Here is a 19,092-nt window from a genome sequence, read left to right on the forward strand (position 1 = left end):
TTACTGTTGCAGTAGAGTACAGTAATTGCATATTTTACTATATAAATATATATAGAACACCAGAAAAAGTATGTTAAATAATCAACAGTACAGTATTAGGAGGTGAGGTGGGGTGCCCAAAACAAATTTGTAGACTTTTGCAATATCATGGGTGAGGGGAATAGGACACAAGGGATAATTGCATTTTGAGAGATTATAAATGAGATTAGAAAATGGATGAATAGACTTTATACACAACCAGTTAGCCTAATACTTATAAGTGAATATATAAATGAAAATATTATGGTTAACCAGACTACAGGAAGCTAACATGACCTGTAATTAGAACATTCTGGTGCACATTAAGTATATATCGAATATATAAAAAACAGATTAAATAGTAGCAAGTTATTGAGGACCTCCAATTTTAAAAAATGGTGATCCTATCTAATTCGAAACACAGTAACAGCAAAACACAATTATATCATCCAAATAGCCTTCAATTACTTTATTTAATTGAATAACAACATTAAGATGTAAAAGGAACTTTTAAAATATTTGTGTTATATGTCACATTTAAATAATTTGAATGTACATGACACTCATATTTTTAATTCTTCCTCCTGTATCTGATTACCTTATGTAATAAATAAGTGAAAACTCTGCCTTACCATGAGCCTTATGCTTTATTAGGGCTTTAAATCCTTAAACATGGCTTACACAAATCAGGTATTTTAAACTGTCAACACAATAGACTCTGGCGGTAGTCAATAAAGAAATGTAAGAAGCAGCTTTATAAAACAAACATACTTCATTATTTTATCATCTACACAAAACCTGAAAACAATACTTTTTGGCTTGACATTGAAGTTTGCCTGATTGATTGAGCCCCGCTAATGCCTGCACTCGCTGACAGTACGTACCTCTTTATCCGTTTTAAGGATACTCTCAGTTCCCACAGCAGAGGGTGTATTTAAGATCTGCCCGAGTGGTCGCACCACAGCATTTGCCACATCCCGACCAACATTCTCAGGATAGCTGTGCAGAACGCTCATATGGCCCTGATCATTCTGAATCACCAGGTGCAGAGACCGCCACTCCGAATACATGGTGCACCGGTGCTACACAATCCAAATGGCACCTGTAACAAAAAAAAAAAAAAAAACAGGAGTCATGTTAACACAAAGGAGTTTTATGGGAAGTAGCAGAACTGAGAACAAAAGACACAAGCATCACAGGAACAAGGTGGCCTTCAAGCAGAAGAACATTACATTCTCAAATCAACTGAAAGCAGCAGGAGGCTAGGCAGGGACAGCACAACGGCCCATCCCACTAATGATATTTACATTGGGAGAGTAGTGAATTGCCAGTTAACCTAACCTGCACATTGTTGGAGATGTGGGAGGAAAACCCAGAGAGATGTGGGGAAAGCATGGAAACTCCACTGCCAGACAACAAGTGGGCCCAGCACTAGCCACTGTGCCATCACATACTGGACTCGATATTAAAAAGAAATCAATATGCAAAAGCCAACATTGCAATGTTTAGCAGTTTTATTTGATTTTCCACAATGTCCTCTGAACATTAAATAAAATCCACAAAACACTCTTTCTAAGTTTGTTTACGTCAGCTCTATCCACATTCCCTTTCTGAGTGAGGATCAGAAAACGAAGACTTTAGAACAGGTCAAGCTTTCTCTGCTGTCTGCAAATGGGTTGGTTTTACTTGGGATGACAGTTCAAGCAGTACCACATCTACAAATAAAACACATTTAATATATATGAAGAGGCCAACCAGACACCTGAGAAACCTGCAAAGTACCCTCCAGCGTCCCCGGCAAAACTGATCCTTCTAAGCAAAGTTAAGTTTCATAAAGTGTTTTCTGCTCCGCATGCATACAGTAAGAATGGACAAACCGTATTAGGACAAAAGGTACTGGTGCAGTGACTTACCGTCTTTCAGCTACTTTTTTTTTTTTTTTTATATTTTTATTAATTTTTATTGTAATCATTCCATACAAATAGATCAATTTATAACCAAACAAATTAAAGACAAATCAAACCCCACCCCTGAGAAGGAGAGCTTAGCTAAAGGATAATTGCTTAGGGCTTTTTAATAAGACAACAATAAGCAAAGGAAAAGGAGAAATAAATACATCTGTAAATAAGAGATGGAGAAGGGAATTAAATGCGGTAATAGTTATTTCTCTTATTCTAAAATGATATAATCAGATCCTGCCAGGTTTTGAAAAAATTTTGTACAGATCCTCTAACTGAGAATGTGATTTTTTCCAATTTCAAATAATATAAAACATCGGTTTCCCACTGACTTATCAGAGGAGAGTTAGGATTCTTCCAATTTAACAAAATAAGTCTGCGTGCCAAAAGTGTAGTGAATGCAATCACCGTTTGCTTGTCCTTTTCCACTTCAAGTCCGTCTGGAAGAACACCGAACACAGATGTTAGTGGGTTAGGAGGGATTGTGACCCCAAGGCTGTCTGAAAGGCACTTGAAAATTTTTGTCCAAAATGATGCTAATTTGGTGCAGACCCAGAACATGTGACCCAGTGAGGCAGGAGCTTGGTTGCAGCGTTCGCAGGTTGGATCTTGCCCTGGAAACATTTTGGACAGTTTTAAGTGAGACAGATGAGCTCGATACATAATTTTTAGTTGAATAATTTTATGCATTGCGCAGTCGTTCACCTACTTAACCCAAGTCAAGTCGGGGAGCATGCACTACTACAGTGCGTTGCCGCACCCACTACATGACGAAACAGCTCAGGATCCCGGTTGGCATCCCCCCCTAGGCAGACATGCGGTCCAGTCCCAGCTTCCGGAAGTGAACCCCCTACCTGCAGCAGCCAGGTGATACGTGGGTGACTCCTTGGTCTGGTCCAGCCACTCGGGTCCCCAACAATGAGGATCTTACAATCCGGATCTCCCTCGGGGAAACGCACCACATGGCCATAGTGCCGTAACTGACGCTCTCTCACAATGCAGGTCATGTGCCTCATTCAGGACTCCGTGAGAAACCTCTCATTCGACACAAAGTCAAGCCAACGGTACCCAAGGATTTTGCAGAGACACACAGTACCAAAGGAGTCCAATCTTCGTCTCAGGTCACTGGATAGCATCCATGTCTCGCGGTCATATAGCAAGACAGGAAGCACCAGAACTCTAAAGACTTGGACCTTCGTCCTTTTGCATAGATATCGGGAGCGCCACACACTCCTTTCCAGCGACCTCATGACCCGCACCCTAAAAATTGTCAATTGTCAACTACACTAACTGCCAATTCTCATCATAGCAGAAATGAAATGTCCACACAATGTAAGCTCTCATCCATCCTCTACTCTTATACTGAAACGCTACAAGCAGAAATAAAAACAGCAGCCTTCAGACTTTCCTTTTGTGCGATTTATTCAGTATTCATGAATGGAGTCAACTGCTTTACCGGACATTTAATTTTCATTTGTTAACCAGGTGAATTGAGGTTCCTCAAAACAATAATGGATGTTCAGTGATTAACACATTCGTTTTGAATTAACATTAACAAATTTGTCGTCCTAGAGACCTTTGAATCTGTTAAGATTATTGAAGTCAAATATACAACTATATTACTTTGGGAGCAGAGGTTAGTAATAGCAACAACAACATTTATTTCAATAGCACGTTTTCATATAAATGAAGCAGCTCAAAGTGCTTTACAAGATGAAGAAAGAAAAAAGAAAAATATAAAAATAAGATTAGGCGATACTAAGTAACAAAGAATAAAGTAAGGTCCGATGGCCAGGAGGACAGAAAACAAAAAAAAAAAAAAACTCCAGGCAGCTGGAGAAGAAAAAAAAAACAATCTACAGGGGTCCCAAGGCCACAAGACCACCCAGCCCCCAACAGGAAAATAAAAATCTATCATTTTATATTGCCAGAATAGGGAGGTGATACTTTACGGCTTATTCTGACTGAAAGTGAAAGGAATGCCACATTTTGCCATAGCTGAAATAGCTCCTCGTCCAACAAAATACCAACGCCCCACCAAGAATTTCAAGTGCCCCTCACAGGTTCTTTACATAGAGGCACCAAAAAAGAATTTATGTATACCGCAGAGAAAGAAGGATTCAAAAAGCTGTTAAGAACATCGGATACAAAATACAATTTGCCTGGCGCAAATACAGGACTTACGTTATAAAATAAAATACCCGCACACATCAAACTGTTACAGACAAGAGGAAGCACATACATGCAGATACATGATTTTGAACCATTACAAATGACGTAAATCAAAAAACAATTTATGTATAATATACTGGGGACATGTGGTATGCCGGTACTGAAAAGGTACCACAAGGCTCAATTTTTAAACTGGTACAGTAGCAACATTTCTTTAATTTCAATGCTAGAAGTAAACAGTAGTTTTCAAGCACTCTGTGCTCAGTTGTTTATAAGCGCAATCAATTTCATTAGGGATACCTGCCCTATAACGGATACATTGAAAATACGTATTGTATCTTGCGCTAATCACCAGTAAGGACAGCTCTCACTGTTCTTTGAATGTTATTTCTATTATAAAAAAAAAAAAAAATCTTGGAAGGTTGGAAGGAGACGAGACGTGATTTTCTCAGAGACACACTTTCACGTCCCGCAAGACGAGTCTTTGTGCCAAGAGATTTAACCATGCCCGGGGCCGGAAATAAAAGACAAAGAGAAGACGACAAAGTAGAACGTCGTAAAGAATTCAAAAACGTTGGTGCCATACACATGCAGAGCAGGGTAGAGATAATGGAAGTACGAAAATTCGAAAGTCTCAAAAAAAGGATAGTACAGATCGCATTAGCGGAAACAAACGGAAATTACTACTTGGTGAAATAACCGAACAGCAAAAAGAGATCGAATATATTGTTCAGATTTAAACTAAGTCGGAGGCTTGTAGATCGTATAATTCGTGTTGCCATCAGTGAAAAAAGTAGTGTTTCTTCCCAATGAAGAGGCGTATTGGCGAGAATTAAAAGATTTGTTGTTTGGTGAAAATGAAATCCTGCAAGAGAAAAGCTCAAGCACGCATACGGTTCAATCATTACTCATTTGTGTGAATGCTATTGTCAGACACATTCCTTGTAGACAGAAAGAAACAATATTCACTCACGGGCAGTTATACGTTGCGTTGTCACAGTGTAATTCCTAACAAGGAATCAAAATTCAATGCGACGACGACGAAAAGGTAAAAGCAAAAAGAGACTGAATATATGGACATAGGTGATATGACAGAAGTGCAACGTGCGAGATGCAGATCACGGGGCACAGCAGCAAGCCAGCAGCTGATCGAGCAAAGAGGAGGTAAAATAAAAACTATTTGTTTCCCATTGTATCATCATTTAAGTGGGGGGTTTCAGAGGAGCAAACCCAAGTTCAGCCCCCCTCTTCACAACGCGAGCGGCAGAGAAATGAAGTGGCTGGCATGTACCACAGGCATGGGGGGTAGGGGGTCGGCGGGCAAAGTATATTAATATAAACCTACTGGACATTTAAAGGAGAGGAGTGGCCCAGCATCCAACCCCAGTTTTCAAGTTGATCATTTGTGGGGTGCAGCAAAGCAGGAAGGCTTGAATTCATGCAGAGGAGTAGGGAGGGGGTCCCTGTTTGTGGGCTGAGGGAATGAAGCAGCTGTGAGATGGAGGTTTGATGGGAGTTACCCGTTATTTGCTTCAGAACTGTTTCAATACCAATAGTGAGGTCCAAAAACTTGTATCAATACCGATTCAACATTATAACATAAAAAACTACATGTATTATGATCAGTGATTAGCACAGTTAATGAATTAAGGACTTTGTCTTTTCTTGCATATAACAGTCAATCGGAGAGCGAGAGAGACATGTTTACTGACTGGCAGACACAGATGACACCCCCAATCCTATTTTTAAGATGCTTCTCAAACATGAAGCTTATTTTATTCAAACACTGGTGAGATAATACCGACAGCCTTCAGACAAAGTGACGCTTGAAACCACAACCCTTCATAAAAAAACGGGTTTTGTCAGTGTGTGCGTAGCAATGTGATCGTCAAAAAAGTAGAACCAGACACAATTAGCAGGGCTGCAATGCACATATGAAACCCAAACAAAATTGCCTATGATTTCTTAAATGTTAAATGCAGTCATTATTTTATTTTCCCCAGCTAGGAGGCCTTTTGGTCCTTGAGCTCGTTCTGCCAAGCCAGCTTCTCAGTTTCTGTCATTATTTTCAAGGCACCTTTCTCACCTCCTGTCCGCTTTTATCCTCCCCATATTTGAAGGCAACTCTCTCAGTGTGTCTCTTATCCCTGTTCTCTTCCTCGTGTGTCTCAACACTCACAACTCCTCATTCAATTGCATCACCATAGCCAAACAGAGCAATCAGGTTACCCTGGGGATCAGGACACATACAAAAGTCCAATTTCACCCTGGAGGCAAATGAAGTTCTATCTATCATCACACACATCACAAAGGGGACAGCTACAGAAGTGACTGATTCCACAGGGGCAGGTGTTGTGTCGCAACATCTTTCTCTCTTTCTTGTCTGCAGAGACGACTCCACAATAATTGTACTTTTTTTGACTTTACCTACTTTCAATTATACTGGCCGGCCATCTTGACATCCCAACTCTTTATCGTTGTCCTCTCTTTTTCACTATCTACCACACAGACTTTAGTGTTTTATTATATAGTAGGTTTGAATTTGTGAAAATGTCTTAGCATCAAACAACAGTCAAGGATATTGGGTTTAAAGAGTGAATTGGAACAGAATCAGATGTAATACAATATGTTTAGTGTACTAGAGAAGAGTTTAAAAATGCTCAGAGTACACCTGTAGATCAAAAAAAGCGATCAGAAGGGTCAGAAAAACTGTGGCAAACTACATTGTGAAGGCAGAATGTTTCACTAATTACACGCGGTGAACCATGCAAAATAACAAAAAGGCTGAGAGTGGAAGTAAGGTGCAAAAACATCTGCAAAATATGGCAGCATTACAAAGAGTGTCTGGAGAAACACTACGCAAAATTAGTATGAGGCAGATAACCATTATTTTACAATCGGATGTTAGCTTCTGCCTTTAAATAAGCCCTTTTTCAAATAAGTTTGAATTACAACCTACAGCAGATGGAACCTTATGGAAGAAATGACAATCCCAAGCTTCAACATATTATACTAACAACAAGAAGGTCACTCTTTACAAACCCCTTAGGCACGAGAGAATCGGAGAGCAACAATATCAAAGTGTTACTGCTACAGAACCTGTGTCTCAAGTTATGCCAGTGCAAAAAAGAATAAAGACAAACACATTACTTCTGAATTGCAGGTAAAAGAACACTAAAATATGAACTTTGAACCTTTATGATAGGCGCAATCTTTTTATTTTGAAAACTGATCAACACAGTTTAGAACAAAACTGCCTTTCACAGTCACAGGCATTGTGGTTTGGCCTTTGGATTTCAATCCCACTGCTCACACTGAGTGACCGTGAGCAAGTCACTTCACCTCCCTGTGTTCTATTTGGAAAAAGCAAAAGAAATGCAACCAATTGTATCTCTCAAATGTTGTAAGTTGCCTTGGATAAATAAATCAGCCATACAATAATCAAGAGCATCTTTTTCTACCAGGGCTTTCTGCCCAATCCTTGCTAATCTTACAAACACTGGCAGTGACCTTCCACAGGCCTCGTGCTGCAAACACCAGCCAAGCACTACACGCTCTTCAAAGTTTGCTGTTAATTTTTGAAGTGTGTTTCATTTCTAAAAGTTTCTTGTCCATTCCGTCAGGCAGAAGCAATAGAGAACGTGCAACTTCAGTATGTAAAGGCTATGCCACATTAGACCGCTTTTCCAGTGATTTTACAGTAGTAGCCGTCATTTACATAGTTGGAGGCAGTTGGCAGCAGACTCCTGTGAAGCTGATTACCTAAAGTGACTTACCCAACAACTGAGAACAACTAGTCTGTGAGTGGCTAGGTAAAAATCAAACTGATTGGAGGGATGGGCTCTTTACGTTTGAGAGTTGAAAACCAATGAGTTTTCAGCATAGAATGTAGTGACAAGGAATAAGAAATACAACTTTTTGAATTTGACAAATAGAAGAGAAGCTCATCTGTTTGCCGTCTCACTAGATAGATAGATAGATAGATAGATAGATAGATAGATAGATAGATAGATAGATAGATAGATAGATAGATAGATAGATAGATAGATAGATAGATAGATAGATAGATAGATAGATAGATAGATAGATAGATAGATAGATAGATAGATAGATAGATAGATAGATAGATAGATAGATAGATAGATAGATAGATAGATAGATAGATAGATAGATAGATAGATAGATAGATAGATTTTATTAATCCCGAGGGGAAATTCACATACTCCAACAGCAGCATTCTGATAAAAAAAAAAAAAACTTTTAAATTAAGGACTGATAAAAATGCAGGTATAACAGACAGTAACTTTATACAATGTTAACGTTTACCCTCCCTCCCCCCTATAGTGTGGGAGAGGAACGATCTCCTCAGTCTGTCAGTGGAGCAGGACGGTGACAGCAGTCTGTCGCTGAAGCTGCTCCTCTGTCTGGAGATGATCCTGTTCAGTGGATGCAGTGGATTCTCCATGATTGACAGGAGTCTGCTCAGCGCCTGTCACTCTGCCACAGATGTCAAACTGTCCAGCTCCGTGCCTACAATAGAGCCTGACTTCCTCACCAGTTTGTCCAGGCATGAGGCGACCCTCTTCTTTATGCTGCCTCCCCAGCACACCACCGCATTGAAGAGGGCGCTTGCCACAACCGTCTGATAGAACATCTGCAGCATCTTATTGCAGATGTTGAAGGACACCAGCCTTCTAAGGAAGTATAGCCAGCTCTGTCCTCTCTTGCACAGAGCATCAGTATTGGCAGTCCAGTCCAATTTATCATCCAGCTGCACTCCCAGGTATTTATAGGTCTGCACCCTCTGCACACAGTCACCTCTGATGATCACAGGGTCCATGAGGGGCGCGGTCCTCCTAAAATCCACCACCAGCTCCTTGGTTTTGCTGGTGTTCGGTTGTAGGTGGTTTGAGTCGCACCATTTAACGAAGTCCTTGATTAGGTTCCTATACTCCTCCTCCTGCTAAAGAAATACTAAAACAGAATGGAAAAGGGCAGAGAGCAGCTGAATGCACCTCAGCAATTAGCTCTTCACATAGCATCGACTCCATCAGGCAGCACAGGGACTGAGGACCTCATAAATAGAGGAGACTCTCATCAGTCTGATGTCTCGTATATCACATATCACAACAGAATGAAAAAAATAAACCAAGGTCGGAGATTGCTACAGAACTGGCTGGAGCTCTTAACCCTTCGTACAGTTCTGGCTCCATCAGGCAGCGCACTATTGCCTAGCAGAAAAAGGTGCAATAAGCATGACTGTGGTGGAAGATCGAAACTGCAATTTTCAGTCACGTAATCTGACATGATGCAGTTGAGAAGATCTGCGTCTGTGATCAGCATACCCTACAACAAAACGTTGTGTATTGCGACAAGTCTACAGGACCTCCTAATGGCACTCGGATTCAAGGGGCGCACAGTTTTCATTAGGTCAATGGTGCAGTAAAGAAGGCTTTTTCTTTTGGAATAATAGTACAATATGACATTTGACACATTGATTTTTCTTTCTCATTGAAAACAATAAGACTACAGCATTTTTGTGAGAGCAAAGCAACACGGAAATAAATCTTTAATGGGGAGGCTTCTGTGCTGGAGTGCATCCCGCTGAGGAACACTCCGTCAGTCAATTGTCTCCAGCCAGCTAATAAGAAGCCTACAACAGTTTCAGTAAAATTTCAAACTTTCCCACAAAAGGAGTTTTTATTATTATTATAAACTACTCCTTTAACCTTAGAAATACAAATTACTCAAAATGTTAATCAGAGTAATTTGCCAAAATAAATTCTGCATCACGTGCTATCAGACAGGCAGGAACACCCCACAAATTCTCCAAGTTGTGATGTAATGCTGAACTTTCACCTCAGTTGATTAAAATGGCATTTTGGGAGACAAAAAGCATTTGGGGCAACACAATACACTCAACATTTTTTTGCTTTCTATTTATTTTTATGAAAAAACAATAACAACCTTTACCATATGAGGAGTAACCTAGCATTTCTCCTAAAAATGTGAACGTCCTGCAGGAAGTTAGCAGGTGAAGCGTCCCAAGTCGGCACTCCAAAGACTCTGATGGCATGTGAGCGCAGCATTAGACTTCAGAGTCATTTGCTTAAGTGCTATAATGTTTTCATTCCAAACCACTCCTTAATTCAAAGCCAGGGGGCTTAACTGCTGACCACTTTGTTATCTGCACCTTCGTTTTTCAGTTGGAATTCACAGAAAAATGAAAACACCATAATTAGAATCTTGAGACACAAACAAACAAAAAACACGCAGAGACTGAAAAGAATGCTGCCCACCAAACTATGACCTTTACAGACAAACGTAGAAACAAGACGTCTCTGCCTAAAATAAAAATCTTGTGGAAATGAGACAGACCCCCACCTTAGACACGGACAACGTGACTTACTATGCATGACAACTTGTCATGTCACACCTTCAAACTTTCATTCTATTTCCAATCAGCATTATGGGGGAAATGCTAGGTTGCCGTTGATTTGCCGACCATTCCACACAACAACAATCCCCAAATACCTCTGAACACGAAAAGCACATTAAAGGTATCAGGCAGGAATCCTGTTGCTCCAAATACACTGTGACAACAAAAATGCAATTTCTGGCTGACCCGTTTATTTCTGTATTTTATAAAATGAAACGAGGCAAGTGGTTGGTGTTCTGTTACTACTTTGTGAATCGGGATACTATAGTTATCTCCAAATTGTCCCACTGGGAGCTACAACTTGGAAGAACATTCATGTGAAATCTCCACTGTGTGTGAGCCCCGCACTTGTCTGACGATTGCTGTTCCTCAGAGCAGACTTTTATATCAACTGTGGGAAACGCAGGGCAACTCAGAGAACAAGCATGGCTCCCACAAGTTGAAAAAGAGGGAAGCCATGAACCTTTCAAGGAAACAATCTGTTAATTAAAGTTCCTCAAGGAAAGAAAAGCTGGATCCTAAAGTTTGTAGGACCTCCAATTCTCTCTAAAAATGACACAAGTGTTTTTAAAAGCCTACATGGGCTCGGTGTAACAATTAACTGAAAACAATTCGAATGGTCCCAGCTCAAAAGCAACACATTTTTAATTAAAGACTTCATACAAACGCTGTCCTCAAGACCTCAGATTTTAACCTACATAACTTTTCTTTTGCACAGTATAAAATCTCTGATCTTCCAGTAAAATAGATAGGCCACTGGATATATTATAGAAGAAAGCTGCTGGTTCAGCTCCTTGTGCGGAGAAACTTGTGTGACCCTGAGCAAGTCGTTCACGTCACTTGTAAAGAAAATCTGATGTGTCCCGCATACAACACTCCCTACAGAAAGCTGTGCGTGTTTTGTACTCTTCACTACATTTTAAATTCCAGGGTGTTTTTTTTTTTTTTCCTTTTTTACTTTTCCAGTACCAACCAGCACTTCGGTTTTGAATTACATGAACCTAATGAGAACACATATGGACAGAAACACGTGACCCATATTACTAAAACTAACATTATTTACCTGGAATAATAATTCAGTTACAAACTATCCATGCCATCCTAGGCAGGGCTGTCACATTTTAAAAACAGCTATAATGTTTTCTGAACAAACAAATGTGCCATTACACATGTGATGTATTATACATTGTGACAATATTTTGGTGTGTGCAAGCAAAAGATACAAAGAAATCATGGAAAAAAAAGTCCTGTTTTGTTTGAGCACTGTTCACAAATGGCACACGTTAAAATGTGCAGACTTTATTGTACTGGGGTGCTACCAACCCAATTCCTATTAGGCAAATAATGATCATAAAAAATTATGCTGCCATATTTTAGGTAGTAAATGGTTGCAGATGAAAAATACGGTGTATACCTTGGGAAGGGCATCCATACACACTGTTATGACTCTCTATGATCTCATTGTCAGGAAACATTTCCTAAAAAAGGTCACCAAGACTTGTACAGTGGAACCTCTGTTTGTGAGTAACTTGGTTTACGAGTGTTTTGCAAGACGAGCTAAAATTTTTAATAAATTTTGACTTGATAAACGAGCGAGGTCTTGCAATACGAGTAGTATGTATACGCTTTGTCTGCTGAGCGTCATGTGATCACAACTGAGCTGATGGTTCTTCTCTCTCTCTCTCGCTGTGGGATTGTGGGCAATCGTCTCCTATTCGCCGTGTTAGTCGGTGTGCCTCACTCATATAATCAACATCCGTACGAGCGTATACTGTTTACTACAGCATTGTGACTGTGTGTGCGCGTGCGTGCGCTGTGACGTGCGAGTCCCCGTCTTGCACCCCAAAACACGAAGCTGAGTCTCAGTACTTTAGCGACACCAGCTTTATTCAGCTTGAAACAGCAACAGCGCGGTTATTTATTGTAGCGGGATCTGCCGCTCTCCTATACACAGACACAGCAGTCAGGCAGGGTTGTGCCCTGCGCATTTATAATGTTCCTTGTATCACCCATCGACGGCAGGCGTTTATAGCATGTCCACGATCTTTTCGGATTCGCTTTTACGGCGAACTGCTACAGCACTGGGAGACTGCGATTGCTTTGGGACGCTCTTCCATGTGTCGTCCCGTTGGGTGGAATCCCACAAGAGTTTAGAAACTCATTCACACCAGCCATGATTCTTTTCAAAGGTAAAGTGCAGGTTAATTTGTTTTATGTATTTTTACTTTATACTTTGTATTAATCATTTTTATATGAATAGTTTTGGGTTGTGGAGCGAATCATGTGAGTTTCCATTATTTCTTATGGGGAAATTCACTTTGATATACAAGTGCTTTGGACTGCGAGCACGTTTCCGGAATGAATTATGCTCGCAAAACGAGGTTCCACTGTATAAATAAATAAATAAATAAGAGTTTGTCCAATACATTTAAAACGCAGAGGATTTCAGTTTTCTGACATACACCTTTAGTCACATATGAAGACAAAGATGGCAAAATAGTAGGGGTATCAATACCCAACTAAAGCTCTCACTAGCGCTACTGCTGGCTAATCCACTTGCGCTTATACAGCTCGCTGGTGTGGCGCTCAGATGGGACGACAGTCCCACAAAAGGTCCAAAAAGTTCTTAACAGAATTATTGGCATCCTTGCTCTTCTTCAGTTCACAATGGTTATTCCTTCCATACGTAAATTTAAAGTGGACTCCCCATATTCCCAATGTCAAACTTCTTCAGGCAGTAATGGTACCCGGCCACATATTTATTTGACTTCTTATGTCAAAGCCAACCTTTGTAGTCAGCATTTCCCAAACAATTCAAGTTAAATGCGTACTTTTCTGGCAATCTGACTGCTCGGTACACGCACATACAGTCATGCATGAGCATCAGAGGGTCATCTTATTGTTCTTTTTTTTCTTGTTGGCACCATCATGCACCTGTTTATTTGGATTTGCTACCACGGATATTAAAAGGGGTGACCCGGTTGGCACCCCAACATTTCTTTGTTGAACTGGCGTGTTCCCTTGGTCTATGATAATATCAATACCATTCATGAATACACTCACGCACAGAACACAACACAAGGTGATATTAATGCGAGATGTGGGTGATTTGATGCTTTATCTTAAGATATGTGACTACTGGGATTGTCATGACTTTTAAGTCCCATTCAATACTGGATTTTGGATTGTTAATTTTTTCCATGACTGTCCAGGTTTTCTAGGACCCGCATTGAACCCTGGCTGTAATTTCAGCTTTGAAATTTGGTAATTTAGTAATGCAGAACAAAACAGAAAAATTATGTTTAAAAACATATACTGTATTTCCCCTTTATGATAGGTACAGCAGCTATAAACAGAAAATCTTTACCACTATAGAAAAAAAACCCACTGGAGAGATGTTGATCTGAATCAATAGGATCCAAGCATTTTACAACACTAATAAGTATGCCAACATTAATTTGCACAAAGTGATTCATTGTGGAGTTATCATGTCTACTGACTCACATTCTAACACACAGGCAGTCATCGCTCTAAAGGGGTCAAATCAAGTTCAGGGATGCCTAAAATGTGTAAATCCATTGAAAACTCAATGGATTTACACATCCATTTGGATCCTGTCACAGAACATGTATATAAATATATACAAATAAAGACATTTTATATGCTCACTTTTTACTTAGTATCTTACTCACTATTGAGCAGATCTTCAAACCATGTGATGTGCTCAGCTAAAATATCATCAATGTCTTTTGAAAAATGAGGGAATACTGAAGTCTTCACACACAACCCTCATAACCCAATGCACCCTTTCTGTGTTTTACAAACCAGCAGTAATAGAGAAGCCCAACAACAATCCTCTATTTCCTACTCTACTACATAATAAAACACTAAAGTCTCTTGTGTCCAGTCCATCAGAGCAATCCGATTGGTCAGTTTGGCTTTGGTGATGCAACAAAACAGGAAGTGCAAGTCTGAGACGCACGAGGAAGAGTAAAGGTGCACGCTGAGAGAGTCACAGTCAAAAAACTGGAGCGGAGGGGAGAAAGGCGCCTCAAAACTAATCAGAGTCTGAAAAACAGGTTTAAGAAAATGTAGTCAAGAATGGGTGCACCAGTGAAGAGGCAATCACTAACGCGCAAATATAAACTAAAGGAACTGAAGGCACACATAGGGTAAGAGAGGGCATAATTTTAAAATATTTGTTATTTCTTGTGTTCAACAGGTACTGTAGCAAGTCATACATGTTTTTAAATATATATATATATATATATATATATATATATATATATATATATATATATATATATATATATATATATATATATATATATACACACACACACACACACAAGGTGATATTAATGCGAGATGTGGATGATTTGATGCTTTATCTCAAGATATGTGACTACTGGGATTTTCATGACTTTTAAGTCCCATTAAATTTTTTTTTTTTTTTTTAAAAACCACACATACATAATATACATCTCTATCTCTCTATAAATTATATATATATATATATATATATATATATATATATATATATATATATTTGCGACTTCTCTCATTGTGCTATGTATCATACTTCGCTTGCGGTACCAATTTATTTACGCAAATCTGTGAGACACAAAGCGGGCCGAGGGGAGGGGGTCGGGGCCCTCCTCACTCACGTGCCAGTCTCTGGGCATTCCTTATCTCTGCTTAGCTAGCTAAAGAGAGAATTACTTAGCGGATTTAGATCAGGTTTTTTTTTTTCTAGAATTTGCTTGAACATTCCGGTTGATTTTGCAACTTCTCTCATTGCAGTAAGAATCGTAGTTCGCTTGCAGGAGCGATATATTTGCACTAATCCGAGACAGAGGCTGCGGGCCGAGGGGAGGGAGAAGCGTGACGTCAGGAGTAGGGAGGCGGGTGGAGCCATCCTCACTGTTCTGTTTCACTACTACATAGGCGGAGCTGCGGCTAGTACAATATATATACACATAAATAATCAGCTTTTAATACAAAGCTGATGACATACAAAGCATACCGCAACCCAAGAGTTGAAAGGGTAGGCAACCTCACCCATGTATGAGCTTTGAATCCTTCTCACATTCAGCTGTTTGGTGAAGTTCACTATTCTTAGGGTTTTTTTTTTTTTTTGGCTACCCAGATCAGCATGATGCAAAATAGCAATAATCACCATAATCGATGAAAAGAAATATGTATAAATCAACCACCAAAATATCTAAAATATAATGGAAATGGTAATTTGACCAAGACAGTAACTTCCGTGCTTACCACCCAACCCAAACACCAGTTATATCAAATTAATTTTCTATAGGAAACACTGAGAGGGGCAGGGCGCACTAAGGCTCAGCCTGCCAATGGTTTGTGGTTTCCGCTGTTGTGTTGAGTTCAGCGCCAGGCGAGCTTGATCTTGGAATGTCATTTCCCATAAGGAGTACTTTTTGAACTTCTCTAGATATTTCAACAATGCATAACAAGTATGCTGTTGGGAAAAATTGACCACGGCGGTATCCATCAGTCACCTGGGACTATTGAGTTTGATGACAGAAAACTCCAAATATTTTCACATATGAAAAGCATAGGGAATGCAAAATCAAACTTTGAAATCAGTACACAGTGCAGAAGAGACCCTTCACACATTGTGACATTTTTGGGGCAAAAGCAACATGGGCCTCAGAAGACCTTGTTTCACTTGCATATTTCAACTTGCTAGTCCAAGTGCATTGTAGTTATCAAATAATAATTGTGACATGCAGTATCCATAATGCTGAATCAAGACTAAGTAGCAGTTTCATTTAGCATAATAGAAAACTGCATTAACTGATTGAGGAAGATAACTTTAGGTATTTTTTGATTTTCAAATACTGAAGTTTTTTTTTTTTTAATATATGTATAGATCTTACAACCATAATGACGATTAATTTTTGAAAAAGAATTCAGGATGGAGGCAGACCAGCAGATTAGAAATCTTTGGGATTTTCTGCTAGTTTATAACAAGATGACTGAACTATGCTTCAGTCGCTGTGCAAGTAACCTGAAGCTATAGGACTCTAACAATTGATGAGGATGTCTGTTTGAATAAAGGTGCTGGAAAGCTGATTCGCTCGAATCACTGCTTGATGGGGGCCTATGTGAAGCTGATGCCCTCTATAGTTCAACGAAGACAAACTGAATATGAGAACGAGACATGGCAGTTGAATCAGCAAGCAGTTGAAAATGTGCTACCTGTGCACGAAAATGTTACTTCTGAATAAGACAAATTACATCAGCAGGAAAATTGGTTTCCAAAACTGGAGCAGATGCATCTTACTAGCAACGATAACTTGGAAGATTGTTTGCTTGCTTGCTTGCTTCTTTGAAGGCTTTACACAATAACTGAAACATTTTGACGTTTTATACAATTATCTCTATATACAATTAAAAACTTAACTTGTTAGCACAAAATGTCAAAAAAGGCATATTTCAGGATTATTATTCTCCATAATAAAACCCTCATAAAAGATTTCTGAAACTGTATTCAGTGAATGGGGGACGGGAGTCATGGTATTAAACTAAAATTCCAATAAATTGTCATTTTTATGCATTTTTGAGCACATTTTCAGTCATGCTAGTGTGTTCGATGTTCGATTCCAGAAAGTTTAAAATATTTCCCCTAAAAAGTACTAAAGAAAATATGTAAACTTCTTCCTCTTCTTCTTTTCCTACTTATATGTGGGGGTTGATGTTTTCGAGGCATTATTTTTATAGCCAGATGCCTTTTCCTGATGCCAAACCTCTCCATTTATCCACGGAAGATAAATTTGATTCAAGTTAAATACGAGAGTAAATCAAAACAGTAAAGTCAATATGACTATTACGTGATAACCACAACAGAGAGAAACTGATGCAATACAACACATTCACAGTGGATTATGGGTAGTTTGAACATGCATAGCGCAGCACTCTGCTGGTAGCCTAGTTGTAGTCAAGGTCAAATGAACACGGTGACATTGCTGTGGGATTGCACCACTGCTGAACAACCCACCATAGTGTGATTTCTTTGGGCAGAGGGAGTGAAACCTGCTAAAACTCTCTGGTTGGTAATGACCAGTCTATGCCTGGTGCCGACTACTTCTGCGACCCTGAGTAGCTGCTTCACCCACCACTGCTTCAATCACAGAAAAAGGAAATGGGTGGCGATATACCTGTAAGAAGTACTGGCAAATCTCTGCACTGCCCTAAGTGACTACATACCACATAAAATAAAAACTGTGGCACAAGTCCATGTGGAGCAAGCAGTCTAAAAGCGCTACTTAAATATGAAGAAGTTTAAAATTGCAAGAAATAGCCATAAGCTTTGTCTATGCTTGCAGAAGTGTTGCAACTTAATCCCAGATAATGCTGCTGCCGAGTAAATCTGATGGTTCTCAATACATTATGTGTGAAGCGGGGGCCTCTTTGACGTTTTCGGAGTAGCGATAAACAAAGCACTTGTTTTCAGCATGCCTGTCTCCATTACCAAATTAACTGGACAGTAAACAGACCTATTAAGTGGATAAGAAACACTGGTCACATTTTTTGACTTGCTTCACTGCACCAGAGCCCATTCCCTTCACAAAAATCCAACAACAACTAACAGCACTTGGTTTAGGCATTAGAAGATTTGGTTAACATTCAGGCCGTGCAAAAACTCATTTGAGAAACATAAAGAACTGGCTGTGTTACCTGGCTGTGTTACCAGGATATTTCATAAGACAATGGGCATCAGTTATAATGGCATTTGTTAATCGGGTGTATCGGAAATACTACATAACCAAGTACTTTTTCTGTATGACATATTTGTGGGTTTACATTTATTTTTTTAACCAACGACTAAAATTATTTGCAGGCAATGTGGCATACTGCAGTGGTTAAGGATTTGGACCTCGCACTTCAAACCCTAAGGTCGTGGATTTAAATCCTGGTATTGACACTATGACCATGAACAAGTCACTTCACCTGCCTGTACTATAACTAGAAAAAAAGAAATGTAACTAATATTTCAGATGATGTAGGCTGTCGTGATTAATCGGTCAAATAGTAAGTAATAACATTATTACATCCCTGGAGCTGCTTACTCTTGAACGTGCTCTACACAACTGTCCGTGAGTAAGACATTCCTTCCACAGGACAATTCCTGCTTTTCCTAGTGATTTTCCATTTGTTGTGGTCACTATAAAACACAACCTTACAGGAAAATGCAATCTTTTCAAATGAAAAGGGGTAATCCGTAGGAATAAGGTGAAATTTGAGCATATATTTAGCATATCTTATAATTTGCATTTGTTTATGTCATTCATTCATTTCTTTGCTCGACTTCTCACAACAGCTATTATGGCTAACACGGTACAATACCCTAGTACTACAGTCATTCATTCAAGCATTTCGTTTTTCTCGTCAGTTGTACGTGGTGCCCCTTTAAAATCCGCAGATGCAAATGTATATGTAAAGAATTTTGGGAAGCGCAGGGGTGGGGCAGAC

General features: G+C 39.5%; 1 protein-coding gene across 13 annotated transcripts in view; it reads right to left on the reverse strand.

The window, feature by feature from the left end:
* ralgapb (Ral GTPase activating protein non-catalytic subunit beta) overlaps positions 1-19,092 on the reverse strand; it is a 113,649-nt gene that overhangs the window by 91,794 nt on the left and 2,763 nt on the right. For all 13 annotated transcript variants that reach the window (XM_051932624.1, XM_051932634.1, XM_051932631.1 and 10 more), the window contains exon 2: positions 903-1,120. In XM_051932624.1, coding sequence (XP_051788584.1) covers positions 903-1,088 — 186 coding nt within the window. In that variant the 5' untranslated portion in view covers positions 1,089-1,120. The remainder of the gene's footprint in view (positions 1-902; positions 1,121-19,092) is intronic.

This window comes from Erpetoichthys calabaricus, chromosome 10 (assembly GCF_900747795.2).
Source record: "Erpetoichthys calabaricus chromosome 10, fErpCal1.3, whole genome shotgun sequence".
NCBI lineage: Eukaryota > Metazoa > Chordata > Cladistia > Polypteriformes > Polypteridae > Erpetoichthys > Erpetoichthys calabaricus.